Raw genomic sequence first — 17,925 nt, forward strand, 5'->3', positions numbered from 1 at the left:
TGTTCAAAGAAATGTACATATTAACAGAAAATGTCTTAGATATGCAAACACTGTTGGTTAAACCAATATGTAACAGCTTATATTTCTGTCTCTCTTATCTTTTCATCCTTTCTCACCATCACATTTCTTCTTGTTGACATTGTTGGAAGGTGCAACCAGTTTTACATTGTACATAAAACCAATTATTCTCCTTGCTAAACCCTGAAAAAAGTGGATAGTTTCATCAGCTTTCTCGTTAAATCACACTACATACACATTTTATCTTCTGCCAGTCAGCAGGCAGACATCCCAGAAGAGGAAATTCAGGTTATTACTGCACCTCATGGACTTTAATACAAGTAGCCTCACTGCGTTACAGCAAAAAGTCATTTGTGCCAAGGCAGCCCGGTGCCATAATCCCCAGTATTAGCAGGAGGAGGAGGGGGAAGCTAAAGTGATTTCCTGGCTGTGGCCTAGATGGGACTCGGGCCTGTATTATCTGGCTATCAGATAGAGTCAGCCTCAACTCTAATATCTGTGTGTGTGTGGAGAGCAGGAAATGGCCTTTTGTGTTGCTGGCCAATACAGCCCGCGGAGAGGAAGAGAGGAAACATGCACTCTGTCGTGCCATGTCGGGCCACTGCCTCTCGGTTCGTGCAGCAGTATTACATAGAGAGGAGGAAGTCTGACACTAGCAGACATAATCAGCTCTTGCAACTGCCTCCCTCCCTAACTAAACACCACGAATCCAGGTAGAGGCTAATTGCGGGTTGACAAACTTGGCAATATTGCTCTCCTCTAGCCTCTCCTCTTGTCTTTTCTCATACCTACCTTAACTTAAGACACCAGTGTTGCATTTAGCAGTACAGAGCTGTGTTTGCCCCCCGAGAGCTTAAAGATTAAAGTGAACTATAAGAGCATTTAAGAAAGAAGGGAGAGAGTTTTGCAGGAAGGCTTGTTGTTTTCTCCTTCATACTCGCTCTTTTTTTCATGCCAGCAGGTTTAATGGAAAAGTGGAGCAGGGCTGAGGCGTCGTAGCTCTGGGGGGATTGAACATCTGGGCTGCTGTTGCTCGGAGAGAGAGACACGAGTTCTGCGCTCGCTAGAAACCAGACAAACACGCACATAAATTTACTGCATTTCACATATGTAATGCATAAGGACACAGTTGGATGGGCATTTACAGTCGCCACTGTCAAGTACACAGGCATGTCCATATAAATGACTCAGACACACAGGTCTGTTTTAACCCCCAGGAGAGACAGTGCCTCCAGCGGGAAGGCGTTTGTGTAGGCAGGCAGCTCCAGGGCCTCTGTAGGCTTCTAAAGCGGCTTCTCTGGTCGGTCCTGTGGGAAAGAGGAATTCAGCATGGGAGAAATCAAAAGGAACACATCATCAAAACACATGCACCTTTGAGACATATCGCTGTATTGGATAGTTGTCCAAAAATTGGAGCATGAAAACCCATTTCTTCCTTGTTGGCCTCTCCTGCCTGCTGATAAAACCATGCGGAAACAATGCTCCCTAACCTTGTGTTATTCCACTCTGCTGCCCTGAAGTTAATTGTTTTGATATGATCTCTTTGCACGCTATATTTAATTGTTTTAGTAGACATCCAAAGGGATCTCAAGATAACCTTATAATCTCCAGCAAGTGTGCATTATAGTCCTTTGCACATTATCACCAGAGCTATGACTTCATCTTTTCTGCCTTGTTCGAGTTTCTGTGTTGTGTCTAAATACACACCAGGCTGTGGAAATGATACCCTGAGCTTTTTGCCGTTATTTTGGATTTCAGCCCTCTGAGCTTCTGCAGCTCTGTTTTCCGGGCACAGCGATGGCCATGGGGGACATGGCCAAGCGTAGGCATGTGTGTGGGAAGTGAGCAGGCAGGCAGGCTGTCACTTAGCATTACAGCACTACAGACTCCCCGTGGGTGACAAGAGGAGAGCGGAAAGTGAGAAGACGAGAGAGCGAGAAGAGTAAGGAGGAGAAAACAGGAGTGGAGCAAAAGATATACAGCAGCCCACACACCAAAACACACAGCCGGCCCCTAGCAACCCCAAGTCTAAGAAACCTGCTGTTTGTTTTTCTTTTGATTAGACCGACCGCTGAAGATAAGCCCACCTGACAAGACTTCACTGCTGGCCTCTGAAAAGAGAATCCAAAGTGAAAAGATGCTAAGAGGAAGAGGGAAGGGTTAAAGACTCCTGGGTAGAGAAGACAAGAATAGTCAGTACATAATGTTCATCTGGTGTGATGTACATCAGTTAGAGGACAGACTCACTGTTCTTTACTTTAAAACAGTCTCTGTGTCCAAAAATCTTCTAGTACTTTGTTGAAACAGGTAACAACATGGTGGCACTAAGTCTAGGTGTGTAATACATATAAATTGTCAGCAGCATCACAACTAATATACTTTGGAGATTATAACCTCCTCAATGCTTGGTACTTTCAAGAGATCTTCTTAGGAATAGTTTGCAGTCATACAGTCTAACAGCATTAGTCTGTGCAAGAATTGTTGTCCTTTTCCAGATTTTCAAGATTCATTCGATTATGCAACACAAGATTCTGTGATGAAATTTCAGTCGTATGTCGCTAAGCTGAACATACACAAAAAATAAAAAACATACCAACTAATGGATGAATAATAATGAAATCACAACAATAAACTATTTACAGTAGAGTGATGTGGATGAGTTGGGGAGTCCCACAGCCTGAGGAAAGAAGCTGCTCCATAGTCAAGTGGTACGGCAGCAATTCGGCATCTTTTTCCAGATGACATCAGGGTGGCTGTTCTGTGCATGCAGACACCTCACCTCACTGAAATCCCTGATGCTCGACAGATGGGTGCCAATGATGTGCTGGATAGTTTTGATAACCTGCTGTATAACCTTGTAATTTTCCTAAAACTGTTTTTATTCAATAAACCGGCTTCAGAAATCCGAGAACCTACTGTTTGGGTAGGGATTTCTACATTTTCACCTGTTTATCTTGCCACCCAACTTGATTAGACAGCAGTTTACTCCAGACATCACTTTTGTGCAAATACCAATCAATCCTTTGGTGAAGCCCAACTCCTCTGAGATGTAGTCAATACAAACTGTAGTTTACACTATAATCTCATGATGATGATGGTTTTTGCTTGACTTCTTTTCCCTGCACTGGTTCAAAGCTTTGGGCAAAGTTCTGGGCAGGTGATGTTATGTTTCCGTGGATGAGAACACAGCTTTTGGCACTACTGAGTCTGATTGCCTTTGTTTATAACCTGCTGTCCTGTGATAGAAGGGTTGCCTCGGTTTAACTCAGGAGCTGCCAAATTTGGCAAAATCCTGTGGTATAACAGCCCACTCAAGCTGGCAGACGTCTCAAGCTATAGTCAAAGGTGACATGATTATATACACAGTGGTGTTGTGTGTATGGGATCTGTGCTCTGAGGGGAGTGGCAGAATGTAAACAATGGCTGGGTGGCCCAGGCTCTGCTCTGCCTGTGGCCTTTTTAGTTTAGCCTTCACAGTAGGCTACTGGTTTTTTAAAGGTCCAGTTCTCGATATCGGTCTGCTGACCCCTGCTTAAACCCTGCTTCCTTACTGCTGGCTTTGTTAACACAGGGATGTCATTGATTAAACATACGTGATTGAAATCCACATTCTCCAAAAAGTTCATACCAGAGTGGGGAGACAGTGCAGACATATGTGAGAAGTACAAAAGAAGTACTGACACAGAACCGGTCCACCCTAGGAAAAACAAAAAATGTAACTAGGGTTATGATGTAATATTTGAATACTGATGTAATGTTATCAATGATAGCAAAATACATAACTGTAAAAAATAGCAGCATACATGGTGCTTCCAAAACATGTTCCTAGTGGCACTTGTGATACTTGCAGTACTTTCAGACAAATGTTATATCATCTCTAATACCGTGTTTATTACATCTGGCTGAGATGGAGCTTTGTCAGCTTTTCTGTCTTCAGTAAAGTTTCACTTATTCTATGGTGTTTGTTGGCCGGATGACATTTTTTCTGTTTCAAATTGCGGATCCAAGAATCGTAATTAAATGACAGGATAACACATCCTACATGAATTATTGACGGCAGGAAGCTTATGAGAAGCATCAGTACTTGAGTACTTCAGGCTTGATCTATGGTTAATGTCAACATCTACCTCAAACAGAAGATGAATCAGGTTGAAAAGTTTACGTACGTAAACTCTCTGTTAAGCCTACATTTTCATGATATTCTCATTGAAACCATGCTTTGCGTGTATCTCTTTCTTTATGTATTTTCAGTATAAACCTGCTTTTAGCAACGCTAACAAAGTATTTCCTCAGTCACTTTCTTACTATGAGTGATGGGGTTACATGAGAAATTACTGAATTTGTTTTAACGCCTCTGAGCTCATGACAGCCATTGCTTGAGGCATTATATTTTCAGGTTGTCCATCTGTCCGGCTGTGCGTTCATATGTCCCATTCTTGTGAACACAATATCTGAAGAGTTCTTTGAACACATTTTTGACAATAACTAAAATGACATGCAATTTTCAAATGTCAAATAGGATTATATGTGGCAGTTATGACATATAATATCCAAAATGTCAGTGGTGAACTTTGAAGTAAGGTTGTGATTCATTCAGAAAAATGAAAGATTAGAACCAAGTTTGCAGAAACCCTGAAACTGCTTCAATCAAAGTTTGTTTTATCAATATATCATGACATTTAATATTAAAGTAGAGGCAAACCCACAGAGAATTATCACCTCTTCCAAGCCTCCATACAGTTTGCTAACATGTTCACAATCCTAAATGGTGATCATATGAGAAAGTAAAAATGCCTGTAGAAATGCTCTTTGAAAACAATAGAACATCAGACTTCAAATTGAAATTGTTTTGTATTAGAAAGTATTAAAAGATGGAGGCAAATTAAAAGTATTATTTATAAAAACACCAAGATTGTGCCAATTTGGTTGAGATTTGGGATCATAATGAATTGTTGGCAAGTGGGCCAGTGGTTGGCACTGTAAGATACGAGCACACTAACAATAATGCTTTTTGCAATACTTGTAAATATTTGAAGCTACCATGCAGAGTTGAGCTGTATCCAAACTGATCTCGACATAACTGCATTTGACAGAGCATTTTCGAGGCACATTTGTTCAGCCGTCAGAGTTTATTTGGCTCGTGGGAACTCTGCGCCTTTGGGGTCAGACCAACATCAGGGGCTGCTGTCTGTAGAAATAATAAAGCAGACAGTGTTACTTTACAGAGGGCAGAGAAATGCAAGATTGAAATAGATACAGAAGGGGGTTAAACGAGGTCAGACTGAAAGAGCTTAACGGAGCATAAAAGAGAGCAATAGGAAGCACTGGGGGGAGACATTGAGTGTGTGAAGGGCTAGGAAAAGGGAACATTTCAAAAAGGGGCACGAGAGGGAAAGAAGGGGAGCATGTCGGATAGATGGGAAAGTTAGAAGGAGGAGTGAGGGAGAGGTCAGCGAGCAAGGCTGGTGCTTCAGTCTTTAGAGTTTGCCCACTCAGAAGGGAAACATTCTCCTCCGCTGGCATCTGCCACCACCGCTGAACACAGCTGAAGCCCATCTGAGGAGCTCTTCTGTCAGCCTTCCAAGCCCGCCACACACACCGCACACACACACACACACACACACACCGCACTACACCACGAAGACGAGAGAGTGAAAGAAACGATAGCAGGCTTAGAGGCTTCAAGTCAGAGACCGAGCGAGAAAAGAACAAGCGCAAAGACCAACAGGATAAAGTAGCAGAAACATTTCAGTGTCACTGCACTGCACACTCAACATCAGTCTTAGGAAGAGACTTTCCCTCGGCACACTGAATCAGTCAGGAAAAGAGGACAGAAGGATGATCAAGTCGAGTTGGTTTTATGTCAAGTTCAAATACAACGAAAAGGTAAGTCCACGTTTCTGTTGTTTTTTAATTTTTTTTCCCTGGCCTTATTCTTATTCTATTCAGTGTTCTGGAAAATATCTAAACATATGATATTGATTGCCCATGAAAATGTTGAATTATGTAGCTGCGCATGGATAGTCTTTGCTGACATTCTTTACTTCCCCTCAGTGGCTGTTTTAAATTCACAATGGAATTTGGGTTTGCAGGCCTGTGGTAAAAGGTATTTCAGTGAAAGGCTGACTGATAATATGCTATGCTTAAATGCTTTTGTTAGATAATGCTGTGTGCTTTATATTTGCTGTGCTTCCCTAAGAGCAAAAACTTACAAGTTCTTGCTATTTAACAGTCCATGTTGCTGTGAGTGCATATCCTCGCAATGCAGTTGAAACTATTAAGCTGCGAAAACATTTGTACATCTTTAAATATATGTGCAGATGTTTGCATTAGTACCTTCACTGCTGAAGTTTGAATGCGATTCTGTAGTCTCAAGAACAACCAGATTTAATTTCATTACAGTTGAATATGTCTTACCTTCCCTGCAGCATTTAGTTAAATTATTTCTACAAGTCTTAATTCCAAATGTCAACATATGTGTGTGTGAAGACATCAAAAAGATTTTATTTTTAGAAATGCCACATCACTCTGTGATGTAAGTAGAGGTAGTTTGTACAGAAAACGTGTTATAGAAACTTTAATATATGATGACATGACCTTGTCTTGTGATAGTGCAGTTATAAAGTTTTAATGCAATTAGTGACGTCACTGTTTGGACATTGGATCCAATAGCTTGTGTAATGGGACACAATACCTCAGTGCTGCTCTTCCAAGCTTTGGGCCAGCACCTAGCACTTTCTCTGAATGTTTGTAGCAGTGCTAATGAAAACAGCTAGTGTTACAGTTACCTTCAGTCAGTTAACCAGTACTTAAGCTTGCGAAGCAGTCAGTCAGGCAGACGTTAGCCATCAGTGATCATCCAGTCAGTCAGCTGACCATCCGCTAAGCCAGGCTCCTGGTCATGCTTCGTCTCTTTGTGGTTGTGACCAACGGTTTTAGTGGTGACCCCTCATGCTGATCGAGTTCTCCACTTAGCATCAGGTGTCTGCCCTGTAGGATCAATAAAGCTATCCCATTACATAGAACATGGCGAAGCGAGCTCTGTTTCCTGTGGTTTATGTCTTTCTTCTCGCAGTTGGGTCTGAACATTCGGTTGGTATTTAAAGAATATGAAACAGCAGTGTATACGTGTTGGACCGGCTTTGCCATGATCAGGCTTATTATCGTGGATAAGCGAGACTGAGCCAAGTGGCCTCATGGGAGCATCTGTTGGTGCCTGAGGTGCTCTGTTTCCATCTGGTCTGCCATTTTGTACTTGAGCAATCTTAAGGTGGAAAGTGAGAAGATGGCCACTCTTTTTATCTCTCAGAACCAGGTCTATTTGAACTACTGAAGAGCCTACCTCTAACTTATTGACATATATTAACATAGTATTAAGACTGAGATTATTGTTAACATAAGTATGAAAAAAAGGCTCCACACTCAACTTTGTTTGTGTGGGATGTATTATTGTTTTCTACAAAACCTGCTAAGTGACATTATTATAAATAACTGTAACCGTTACTGTAGTGGTCAGAAGGAGGAGCCTGCCAAAAAAAAGGGTGTCAGATCAACAAGAAATGTTGCTGTAAAACTCAGCAAAGGCACAACATTGCAGACAAGTTGAGGCAACCATGACAACAGCATGGGTGTTCTCTGGAAGTGTCTGGTGTAAAAGTGGAAGAAATAGTCCAGTGGCATGTTCCTTTCCCTTCCACTGCTTATCCCATTACATTTGGTCAAAGTTAAGTGAGAACATTTCCACTTCAAATTTGTTTTTAAAAAAAAAATGGATGACGGAATTGAAACAAAAAGAGGCCAGATGAGACAGCTAGTTGATTTGCTATTACAGTCATTTTTTGGTAAGTAAAGGATGTAAAAAAATAAAGATGTAACTGTCAAGTTGACTTGTTACTAGCCTTGTTGAATCAACAATTTTGGTTGCTTACAGAGGCCCATTTTTACGAAAAAGCTGTGAAAAATTTGACAGCTTCATCAGCTGGTGCCGTACGTCTGGCTGCAGTGATCATCTCTCCTAGGTGGCCTGGCTTTCGTATTTCTTTTCTGTTTCCCCCCATATCTGTTCTCCCAGTTAGAATGACTTGTGCACAAGAACAGGATGTGTGTGTCAGTGCTTATTGGGGTCTGGGGCGAAAGCTGAGTGTGTGTCGGAGGAGAAGAAGGGCACATGCAGCCGTCGGCTTTTCCTGCTCCCAGCTGTCTCGCCTCAGGAGCAGCCGGCCTCAGTGTGAGTTTGTGTGATTGACAGGCACGCTTTCAGCAGCATGCGAATAGGAAGTGACCTTAAGCAAGTACTGCCATTTTTGACTGAGTGCCTGTCTTTCCTCCCCTCCACCCTCCCCTGCTCTCTGAAGGGAAAGGGTGAGAAGGGCACGAAGCACGGTGGCTGCTGGGTCAAGCACCCAGGGTCATCCAAGTCTGGGTAAAAGGGTAATTGCTACCCCTGTGTGTGGGCTCATGTCCTGAAGAGAGAGGGTATGAGATGGAGGGAGGGAGGTGGAGAATGGAGGCAGGCTGGAGGTGGGTTATATTCCTCCGAGTGGAAAGAGAACACAACACTGAAGTCCTGCTCTGTGTGTCTGCTCTCAGCTCTTTGTCCTCTAAGCCAGTGCCAGGACCCCCCAGTGGGCCAACTCTGGGCCACAGACCCACGGAGGGCAACAGCAACCTGACTCACACTGGACTAATTCAATTTAACACACACTGAGTGCCCTGTGATTGATGTGTTAACTCAGGCCACTCTCATGACCAGATGGCTGTTCTCTGAGAGATACATTTAGATTTCATGGCATTTGACCGATGCCTTTGCGAGTGTACGGTGAGGACATATCGATACAGTTATGTAATACCAAATTGTTCTCGCAGTTAGCCTTTGGTAACATAATCACTGGATTGAGTATGTTAAAAGGGACGCATTTTCATTTATTTTACTTTTTTCAAAATAAAACACTGCACCAAAGTAACAGGGAGCTGATTTGATATCACATCTATGCTCCATACTGTGGCTAGGCAACAAAAACACTTCAGTTTAGGTTTTGTGAAAAGAAGAGGGGGTGTGGTGACAAAGTTGATGTGTCTCTGACTAATACAAGACTTGTTTTGTATTAAACCAAATCTCCGTGCTGAAAAGTGCTGCCAGTGCCTGCACAACTTTGGTAGAGAAAAGAGGAAGTACACTGTCCCTTTATCAGTCAAATAAATGTTGTAGAGTGAAAAGGAGATTCCCCTCAAATGTCATTAGGAAGTAGTAATTAGCAGGAAATGAAAGAAGTCAAGTAAAAGTACAACAAAAATTGTCCATAAGTACTGTATTCAAATAAATGTATCAATGTGCTGACTGTCACTAACAGGTTATCACAGATGAGCCTTTTAGCCAAATCTTACGAGAATCACATAGCAGGCTTGACTACAATTTATTTTTTGTTACTGTGCTTACATTTGGCAGCGGCTGGCTACTGTTTGTTTATTGACTTGAGTATGTGTACAGTATATTGATGGAAAGCTTTTTATACAGTACGTCGATGTGTTTAGTGCATTCTTGGGATTTATACATACAGTGTCCCACAAACAGTACAATATTTATTTCCATGTTCTATTCATTTCAGATCAAATTTCGTCATTCAGACCATTTTTTTCAACAAAATGAAACACTCAGGGCTCCTGTTATTTTATCCAAATCTTGAAACAAATTGTGGCTTTCTTGACATTGGCAGATTTATATGCCTACTAGTTCACTAAACACCAGCTTTAGTTACAACATGCCTCTCTTTAACAGGGTTCCTTCTGCTCAGTTTGTTAAACAGCCAGTGGTTTTGCCTGTTTTGCAACCATTGTCCTGGTCATGAGTTCTTCCTGTTAAGGCAGAACGAATAAACAACCAAAGAAATATTATGCTAATAGATTTGACTGGGATAACTTTGATTTTCATGGAATTGTTATTAATTGTTTTAGATGGGTTTTTACATACTTGGCATATGATAACTAATTTCCGGGTCCCTGATGTTACACTAGTGAGGCCCATTGAAGCACATTGTCCAAACATTGCAGTGTAAGACGTGGCCCCTGTCTTCATGGTCCCACATGGAGAGAAGGCCTGTAGATTGTAGACTGTATTTACTGAGCCTGTGTACCAGGCATGGTTTGTGGAGTAGTAGGGGGTGACTGTAATGACCATAATGACTGTGAAAACCAAAGAGTGGAGTGTGGGTTATCATTAAGAGAGGCTCATTGCAGTCTCCGATTATGCCACAGCATGTTATATGAGATACACATGGTGTGCAAACCTCCCTTGGGTGGTATCACCTATTTCAAACATAAACTCAGTGAAAAGGTTGAAACCAGCGCTATACATTCCTGCGGAGTGTTCTGCTCAGGGAAATTGTAAAAGAATATAATCCTCTATCAGGAGTCTGCTGGGAGACTGTTGTCGGCTGGTGCGCTTCTAGGTTTGTAGCTTGCGTCTAATTGTGTTTGCTGCTTCAGAAGCCTCCTCTAGTGTAACCATCCCAATGGCAAAAGCAGCTTCCTTTGCGTCGAATAATGAATGAGTTGATCTCCATGAAAGTTTTATCCCTCTGCCCATCCACCCACACTTGGACGACTTTAATGAGAGTTTATTGGAGCTGTTTTAGCCAAGCCGGTTTAATTTATTTATACTTAAAAGCTGTGGCGGTAAGAAGCTTACGGAACTGTTGACCCCGGCGAGGCTTGTCGCAAAGCGGGCCCTGTCATTTTTTTTTTCCTTTCTCCAGAAAGGTTTGCTTACTTTACAGACACATTGAAATTCTAAGAAAGTGCTCCACAGCTTGCCGAAGGGATTACTGGCAAATCCCTGCAAACTCCAGATGTTTTCCCAGGCAGCACGCAGCGAGGAAACATCGCCCATCCCCTGTAAACATCTGTCAGACAAAAGCCTCCGCCACAGAGGAGACAACAGAAGCTTAGAGGGAGTAAAGTAGCTTGACTAGTCAGATTTTCACTCTGTTAGATCTGTTTGTTCATGAAGAGCTAAGTGGTTTTGCAGGGCGTCTTGTGTGCCTGCTTATGCTAAGCTTCAAAGTGGACGAGTGTAGAGTATAACTGAAGTATTCGGTGGTTAAATAGATGAGGAGGCTGTCAGGGCGGGTGGTGATTTTGCCCATCTTATTTCCCTAGTGTCTCTAAACCCAGAGCTTTTCTTGATGGACCACCAAGAGAGACATCCTTGGACATTTTGTGTGCAGCAATATTGAAGGACACATTTAATTTGAATGCAAAATTGAAATGATGGTTGCTAAAATAAATGCGGTGACTTGCTGCGTCCTTTAGTCTGTCTGAAAGGCACAACCATGACAACGCCTGTGAGTTCTGAAGCCACAGGAGCAGTTTGCCTTGTTTTCCTTTGCATGTGTGTTTATGTGTGTATGATGTAAGTGGCAGTTGCTGCTGGGTTCAGGCCCCAGGCAGGATCTCATATCCCCCTGCCATGTTTGTGTTAATTTGCTGGATGTAAACACAGTGAGTGGGCTGTAACACGGCAGTGTCTGCCTCTGTGTCTCTGGTCTCCTCGGTGGAAGGCAGAATGGAGAGAGGGAGCGGCTGACCGGTGTCTGGATCACTGAACAATTGTAGGCCAGAGAGAGAGAGAAAGCGGAGAGAGAGCGAGCCCTCAGTGTAGCCACTAGGGACAGGCCTGACAGATGGATGGAGCGAATGACTGGATGCCTAGCCAACTGGAAAGACAACTTTCACCCACACAGGCTGTACGCTTTTGCCTGTCGCCTTTTATCTCCATCTCTCATACACAACCTGAAGGAAAAAAAACAGGATGTGTGCATTTCCATTGCACTGACATTGTATATAAACATATTGCATATGCTGTAGGAGGTGCAGACCTTGTTGTACTTTTTGCATCATGCTGGTCAAACTAGTTTAAAATGGGGTAATTTAAGTTCAAATTATGCCACTTAAGTGAATTTGTAAAATCACTGGTTTTACTCTTGCAGGTTTATTTACTTCATATACTTACTCTTTCATTTACTTTTTTATTTACTGTGATCATTACAGTTGTGATCCTTAAGATTTTCATGATATTATGCCCATTTTAAACCACCAGGTGGGGTCTCCATTTCCTTCACAAGATTCATTTAACATAGCCTGTATTATTTTCTTTATTCTAAAGCATTGAACATTAACCATTACCACTTGTTTACACATGTCTCCAAATAAACAACTACTGAAGAGTAACATCTCAGAAGGAATAGTTTCACGTTTCAGCCAATGAGAAGATTCATACCACTCTTAATCTGTTTTTTTTTCTTTTCTTTTTTTTAGTCCAGCAAAACATTTTATTTGTAAGACAAGCTCCCTGAAATTGTGATACTATTCCTTTCTTTTCAGGTTCCCAGATTCATATTCTTGGACTGAGAGCCTAGTGTGTTTTTGATTTAAGGCCAGGCATGACATGAACATTTTTTTTAAAAAACCTCAGTTATGTTTGATAGCAGAGATGTGTCCACAAACGTGGATCTGAGTAAAGGTGTGTGTAGAGCAGCACAGTGAATGTGTGCCTCATTTTCTCCTCCGAGGAGTCCTCCCAGAGCTCATTAGCCCCAGTTAAATTCCCACTGGAATGCTGGGCCCTGCCTGCCGTCTGCTGCCCGCTCCTGAGCAGCTCTGGTTTCAGCCTGCTGGATGACTGGGCACAAGGATGGTTCCCATAGTTGAGCTGCCTGAGCCGCATGGGCAGACCCTGGTACCCTGGCTCAAAGAGCCCTCTGTTGTGCCGTGCACACGCTCACCCGCAGTGTAGGGTCACTTCACACAGACGCACACACATACACACAGAGACAGCCTGGCAATGTGAGCTATGGGAATGTCAGATTTATGGAAGGATGGATCACATGCTCACAGAGACTGCTGGAGAGCAAAGCCCAACAATTGCTTTTTGTCTGAATGTAAACTTGTGTAACTGTCTAGCAATACCAGTCTACGCTGGCGTGCTCCAAAGAAACAATCCTGTGCTTTTTTTTTTTCAGCAGCCTCCCTGTGAGCGAGGCCTGGCATAAAATCTGTCTAACTTGGCCAGCTCTGCAGAACAGATCTACATACATGCACACACAAACAACACTATTCACACTCAGCACCCGCATTCAAATGCATAATGTCTAAATCGTTGTTTTTCATCAGAACATTGGGGAAAGGTCTGTTTATTATACACCATTGTGTTCTACAAACGGCCAACAGTTTCTCAGTGTGACCAAATAGCTTTGGCTGCTTAAAGCAATACGCACTGTAGTCAACACCCCAAGTTGGCATTTTCCCTCAAAGTTTTACCCAGTGGCGGGGGGGGGGGGGAGTGTGAGGGAGAGTGGGCCAGAGGAGAGTGCATATCAAAGAGAAGCAGCCATCTGTCAGCGCAGGCAGCACACAGCTGGTGGAGGAGATGCAAGATGTCTGAACAAAGACTGACAAGATGGAAGATGACAGGAAACAGATTTCCCTCCCTTTACCCCTCCTGCAAGAGAAGAGGTTGACCATCCGAGTTCTGTGATGTCTCACAGTCTCCAGATGCTGGCTCTCCTCTCCTCCTCACTCCTCTCATCTCCCCTTCTCTAATCTTCTTACCTCCCTGTCCTTTCGCTCGTCTCTCCTCTCCTCTCCTCTCCTCTCCTGTCCCCTCCTCTGCAGAGTGATGGTATGTCACCTTACCGTTGGACTCCACATGCTTTCCTTTTCCACGGACGCGTTACAGCCTGCTCCCTCGCTGCTTAATTTGGTCATTTGCATTTCTGTTGCGCTCAACAAGAAGCAAGAATGTCTCATCTCTTACATGCAGGCACGCACAGGAATTAAACTATCTCTACTGAAATGATCATGTAATAATTAATACATTATATGCTTTAATTAAACTAATTATGATAGCATTTACTCAGTGTGGTTTTTTTTTTCTGAGAATAGGATTTTTTTGGACCTAAATATTACATTCTGTGAATTATTTAGCTTTGGTAATTGACCTGCTGCAGCTTAAGTAGATACACATCTCTCCGCTCATTTGCTCAGATAAATGAAGCGGTGTGAGTCGTGTTAAGTAAATTTTTAGGGAATGAGCACGGGGCCTTGTGTTAATTAGTGTTTCAGCATAAGCCTCGTTACAGCAGGTCTTCCTCTCTCTCTACTTAGCACAGTCTATTCCCCTTTGTGCCTTTTTCCCCCCGCACCGTTAATTTGAACAGAAAATGCAGTCTATTTCTAAATAGGGCAGTGGTACACACTCACTGCAATCATTAAGCCCATTTTCTGCTGGCTTAGAGCTGTTAAAATGAGTGTAACGGAGGGGAAGCCAGAGAGTTTTTGTCTCCTCTCTCTATCCACAGTGTAATGTGTGATGTGTGACATTGGCCAGTGTATTACTGTAATGGCCCTAATTGTCTAATCACTCTAATATGTGGCTGCTGCTCTTGGACATGACAAGGGCAAAGTGAGCTAATAAACAGTGATTACTGTCACTTGAAATCAGCACATGGAAGAGGGGTGAAACGTTAGCTGCAGGGGGATTTTATTTTCCCCTCCTTTTCCCTCCTCTCGCCTGTTTTGTGCTTGACAGACAGCAGAAGCATGGTGGCGGTGAAAGGTCAGCCTGTGGTTGCACACAAGTGATGGAATGACACACACAGACAGAGAGAGTGAGAGGTATCAAAGACCGGGAGGAGGAGAAAGAGCTGTCATCTCCAGATCTTGTCCCTTCGGTCGCTTAGATTGACAAGCTGTCAGCCTGGCCAGCTCATCCTCTGTGGAACAAAGAATAGACAAGGCAGAGCTTTCACTTTCCCCAACCATCTGCCTCAGACTATTTCTGGTTCACTTCAGTTTACTCAGTTAAAAAATCGAATGTGAAATGCAAGTAGAGGCAGTTGAATATGGTGTTAGAATAAGCCCCAAAGCCAGTACTGTATACTGATGCCTTCTCACTTCATATATCTGTATTAGTGGTGGGACTCAATTAAAAAAATAATCAAATTAATTAGAGGCTTTGTAATTAATTAATCTCAATTAATCGCATATCAATCTTTGATACGTGAAGCAAGATTTTTCAATTTAAATGGATTTTGGTATAAGACTGAATCAATGAGCGGACACATAAATGAGCTTAAACAACAAAATCGTGTTTATTTTCAACACTGACTGTTAACATAAAGTGCAATATGAATAAAGACTATTATGATGCATTGAGAGTGGCCAACACTCCACTGCAATCCACTTGTTAATTTGTCAGTTGTGGACTTAACGTTAGTCATTTTGGCTCTGAACCCCGTCATCTTGTTGAGTGTGGATTTGTGACACTGCCTGCTCAAACTAGGAGCATTGTCTGTGCTAGCTGCAACGTGTTTGGCACTGAGGTGGTAGCGGAGGCTGGAAGTGCTCCGGTGATTCTTTCTTGCACAATTTGCACACAACTTTCCACCCAGTAGTTTTTTTAAAACAAAAATTTCCGCCCACCGAATGCAGCAACGACTTCTCATTGGTGTGTCTCTACATATTATTATTATTATTGTTTTTCTCAAACAAGCTGCAAAACAGTTACTACTAAAGGTTATTATCTGGCTAGACTTTGCTATGTTTATGGGACATTTGAGTAAAACTAAAAGCTCTCTGTTGAGAAAATATTTATCCTGATCCTTGATAGGTGGGGTAAGAAGGTAGTTCTGATTTTTTTTTTTTTTGTTGTTGTTGTTGTGTACAGTCAGTATAACAATCTTCCTTAAACTTGGTCGGCAATACTCAGTGAAAAGTCTCTATCTGCACTGTTTGTATTTTGTGAGATGAATGTGGTTGTGTCTGCGTGTTTGGAGTTGATGTTTTATGCACCATCTTCAGGCAATGAAGTCCTCATTTCACAGCTCCCCAGAGACCAGTTAACCCCTCATTTCCTCCCCAGAGCATCGAATGAGGACCACAGCAGTTGTGTGCATGAATCCTTGCTCTATCTTCAGTGAAGCAGACTTTCTCTACAGTAGTCGGGCACTCTGATAGCCTCCATTCATTATTCAGCTCTACTCCAGCTGCACCACACCCCCAAGCAGCACAGAAATAAAACAAGGTTAGGAATTGGCATCAAATGTGTCTCAGCGGATCAAGTGGTGGGGGAGGCCGGGTGGGGGTTTAGGAGACGGGGGAGGTATGGGCCTTTATCTGAGCGCCATCTTTTATTAATTGCCCTGGTGCTTAGACTGCGAGTTTCTCCGTGATCATTAATGCATGCACGGAATAACGTATTTACATGTTCCTCATGCATTATGCATGGATGGGGAGAAGGCTACAGTGTTGTGGAGGACCCTCTGCCCACAGGTCCTGTGTTTTCTTTTCGTGTATGTGCGCTTGTCTGTGTGTAAGTCTGTGGGTGAGCTGATTTGCATTCAGCCACACTGTGAAATCCACTCGCTACCAGGCCCCTCTGCTGCTACTGGAAAGCGATGGAGCATCGGACAAACAAACAACATTCTGACCACTGACTGTTTTGACTGTCTGACAGGCTGACAGGTGTCACCGAGAAGCTGTGACGATGTATGTTGGCTGAAGCAGCAGGTTAGAAGTGCGGTTAAACATTTAGTTTCTCGCCCATGATGCTGTCATATAGTCACATGTGTACTGCAGTTCCTGTCTGCTCTGTCTGCACCCCTGTGAAATGCAGTCACCTGAAAGTCAAAATCTGCTTGCAGGAGAAAAAAAGGTTAAGAGGCGTCAGTGACAGGATGGCGACAGTATGATGGGGGAAATTCTGAGTAAAGCTTCTCTGTCTTATTTTAAGATACAGCTGTTTTTCTGTTGTCCTGCCAGCAGGGCTGCTGACTGAGCAAGTCAAAGCAGAGCTCCCAACTGGCCCATTCACATCCATGATTGATTGATCACCTACTCAGTCACACTTACGCTCTTGTATTTCCAAAAACTGCAGCTCATGATGTCCACTATCCGCACCGGAGCTGCCCTTTTATTTATTCGGCTATGTTTTTCCTCATTCCTCCACTCCTGCCCAAACTCAGCAGATAGCCCTGATATCGATCACTGGCTGGCCCCAGCTGCTCTTATTTAACCTGCTGTAAGTGAGCACTGCGTGTTTCATTATTTTTTGTGCTGATTGCTGCGTGTTGTAATTTGTACGTTTTGTAATTGTATCAGATAAGTGCTGGTGTGGTTGGTCGTTGTGCTGCCCGCTGCCTTGAATCAGAACCAACCCTGCTGGATAATTAGAATTGATCTAGTTACAATTTAATTAATCACACTGTTAAATCTCTGCTACTTACTGCAGACTCATGCTGTGAGCTTCGCGTGTGCAAATGTTTGTTTGTTCATTTGTGTGTGCATGTCCTCAGGGTTATCAGTGTAAGAAAGTAGAAATGAACAGAGCTGCATGAAACAAACCAATTTAATACAATTTTTGCAAACTTTTATCATGCTAGGGTTGAAATTTAAATATCACAAATTACACCCATCATTAACATATGTGTAACGAACAAATTATTAAAACTGTTTTTTTTTCTCAGTGTGACGGTAAGATTTCTCAATATTTCCTGATTCCTGAAAGATCAGGTTTGCTTTAAGAAACATGGAATTTGATTGTGATCCAGATCACTTTTTTCACTACAAGATGATCAAATCATGTTTCATTTACAGCAACTATGAAACACAGAGATAGTTTGTGAGGTATGCAGAGATAAAGTTTCCAAGTTTAAGGAAATTAACATAAAACATGCCAGGAGTAAAGGATTATTTTCAGCACTGCCTTCTACAGCCCAAATTCAACAATCCTGTTTAAACACTGTGTGGAGTTTTAAGAAGTATTCCTCAGCCCATGTAGTAATCTCCTTTATACAATCATGTGTCTCACAAAGTAGGGAACCTTTCCCCAGCCCTGCTTGTGAGCGACTGATT

At 42.6% G+C, this 17,925-nt stretch overlaps 1 protein-coding gene across 19 annotated transcripts in view; it reads left to right on the forward strand.

Moving 5' to 3' along the window:
* The window catches only part of auts2a (activator of transcription and developmental regulator AUTS2 a), a 362,432-nt gene that overhangs the window by 159,613 nt on the left and 184,894 nt on the right, over nt 1–17,925 (forward strand). Inside the window, exon 1 of one of the 19 annotated variants that reach the window (XM_037118528.1) lies at nt 5,702–5,904. The exons of the other annotated variants lie outside the window; for them this stretch is intronic. Coding sequence (XP_036974423.1) covers nt 5,857–5,904 — 48 coding nt within the window. The 5' untranslated portion in view covers nt 5,702–5,856. Of the gene's footprint in view, nt 1–5,701; nt 5,905–17,925 lie in introns of those variants that run through there. 19 annotated transcript variants of the gene reach the window in all.

Source organism: Acanthopagrus latus, chromosome 13 (assembly GCF_904848185.1).
Source record: "Acanthopagrus latus isolate v.2019 chromosome 13, fAcaLat1.1, whole genome shotgun sequence".
NCBI classification, from domain to species: domain Eukaryota; kingdom Metazoa; phylum Chordata; class Actinopteri; order Spariformes; family Sparidae; genus Acanthopagrus; species Acanthopagrus latus.